This window comes from Penaeus monodon, chromosome 30 (genome assembly GCF_015228065.2).
Source record: "Penaeus monodon isolate SGIC_2016 chromosome 30, NSTDA_Pmon_1, whole genome shotgun sequence".
NCBI classification, from domain to species: Eukaryota; Metazoa; Arthropoda; class Malacostraca; order Decapoda; family Penaeidae; genus Penaeus; species Penaeus monodon.
The window spans coordinates 31,315,506-31,316,926 of record NC_051415.1 but is presented as its reverse complement, the minus strand read 5'-3'; the positions used below and the strand labels follow the sequence as shown (position 1 = coordinate 31,316,926).

Sequence of the window (1,421 nt, the reverse complement as noted above, 5' to 3'; positions counted from 1 at the left end):
GTTTGGGGGGGAAGGGGTTATGTTCTTTGTTCTCTTATGGAAATGCATTTCGCTTTTGACCACTGGGTTCGGAATATAACTGTCAATTTTATATTTACTTTGTATCCAGAAAGCAATGTGTATACAGACGATTTCATTAGATTTCATTCTCGTTGAAAGAAAAATGTAAATACCAAACGGCAGATATATATATAACACAAATATACAAAAACAAAAATTGGTATAAAAATATCCTATGGGTTATTTGAAAAAGGTAACACGCTGTAAAAATGACAACAGTGCGAGGATTCCAAGCTCAAGAACATATAAAAAACGAATTTAAGATGATGAAAGCCCTATAATATTCCTTCCCTTATGTCTCCTCCTTACCAAGGTCGCCGTACGTATGGTCGCTCCCGCCGATCACCTCCCAGTAGGCTTTCTCGGTCCGGGAGGGAATCCAGCCGCAGAGATCGCCGTTGTTGAAGTTACACTCGCCTGGGAATGGGAAAATGTGTCGTCTGTTAGCTATACCGTTCTGTTTTAATTTCGTAGTTATCTGTATATTGCATGTGTGTAATTGATTTTTATATTGGGTATGTGTGGAGGATTCTGATATTGTATATATGTAAAGGATTTTCATATTGTATATATGTAATGGATTTTCATATTGTGTATATATGATATGAGGTAAAGGGCCAAGCACTTGTTCATATATGTTCCTAAAGCGCATAAATAACAGACCTGGTAGTCCACAGGTTCCTTGCTGGACTCTGAAGTCGTCGACAACCACGGCAGAAGTGTTGTCCGGGGAGGCAAAGGTGGCACTAGCTGGAGTCGGAATAAATTGTAGGACACAGGCACTCTGACGAAAAGCCATGCGTCCAATTCGCCCACTGGCATTCCGAAGATGTTCTCGGGAGGCTGAAGAAAAGATTGATGAGAAAAAAAAGAGTGGGCTTTTAATATATGGTATTTTATATCGGCGATGATATGTGGGTAATTAAAAAGGTCGATGTGAAATTTGATTTTCAGATTTGAACTTACGTCGAACTATAATATATAATCTCGGAGAAAATTTAATCACAAGGCTACAAAGTAAAATCAAAACTAAGTTGCTACATGCTGATTTGCTCAAAATTAGTCTGCATTATAGGCAGGAAAAAATCGTGATTACTTACTACCAAGCCCCCGTCCAGGCTATCTCCAACCGCATACAACTCGATCACCGCTGAGGTCGATGGGTGGGAGTAGTACCAGAAGCTAAATGGAGAAAAATATTGATAAAGATTATTCACAATGACTGAACTGATATCTCACTTTTTCAAACAGTATGACAATAAAAAACATATATAAAAAAGAAATGACAATCACCGCATTTCATCAGTAACACCGCAGGCTAAAATAATAAGATAAACTCAAAATCCCAGGTACCCTAACAA

General features: G+C 38.3%; 2 protein-coding genes across 2 annotated transcripts in view; both read right to left on the bottom strand.

Annotated features, from left to right (window-relative positions):
• LOC119592418 (MAM and LDL-receptor class A domain-containing protein 1-like) overlaps positions 1-897 on the bottom strand; it is a 5,452-nt gene extending 4,555 nt beyond the window's left edge. Inside the window, exons 1-2 of the mRNA XM_037941240.1 lie at positions 724-897; positions 370-477 (exon numbers count right to left, since the gene is read on the bottom strand). The gene's annotated coding sequence lies outside the window, so the exon portion shown is untranslated. The remainder of the gene's footprint in view (positions 1-369; positions 478-723) is intronic.
• The window catches only part of LOC119592417 (MAM and LDL-receptor class A domain-containing protein 2-like), a 13,061-nt gene that overhangs the window by 155 nt on the left and 11,485 nt on the right, over positions 1-1,421 (bottom strand). Inside the window, exons 22-23 of the mRNA XM_037941238.1 lie at positions 724-903; positions 370-538 (exon numbers count right to left, since the gene is read on the bottom strand). Coding sequence (XP_037797166.1) covers positions 370-538; positions 724-903 — 349 coding nt within the window. The remainder of the gene's footprint in view (positions 1-369; positions 539-723; positions 904-1,421) is intronic.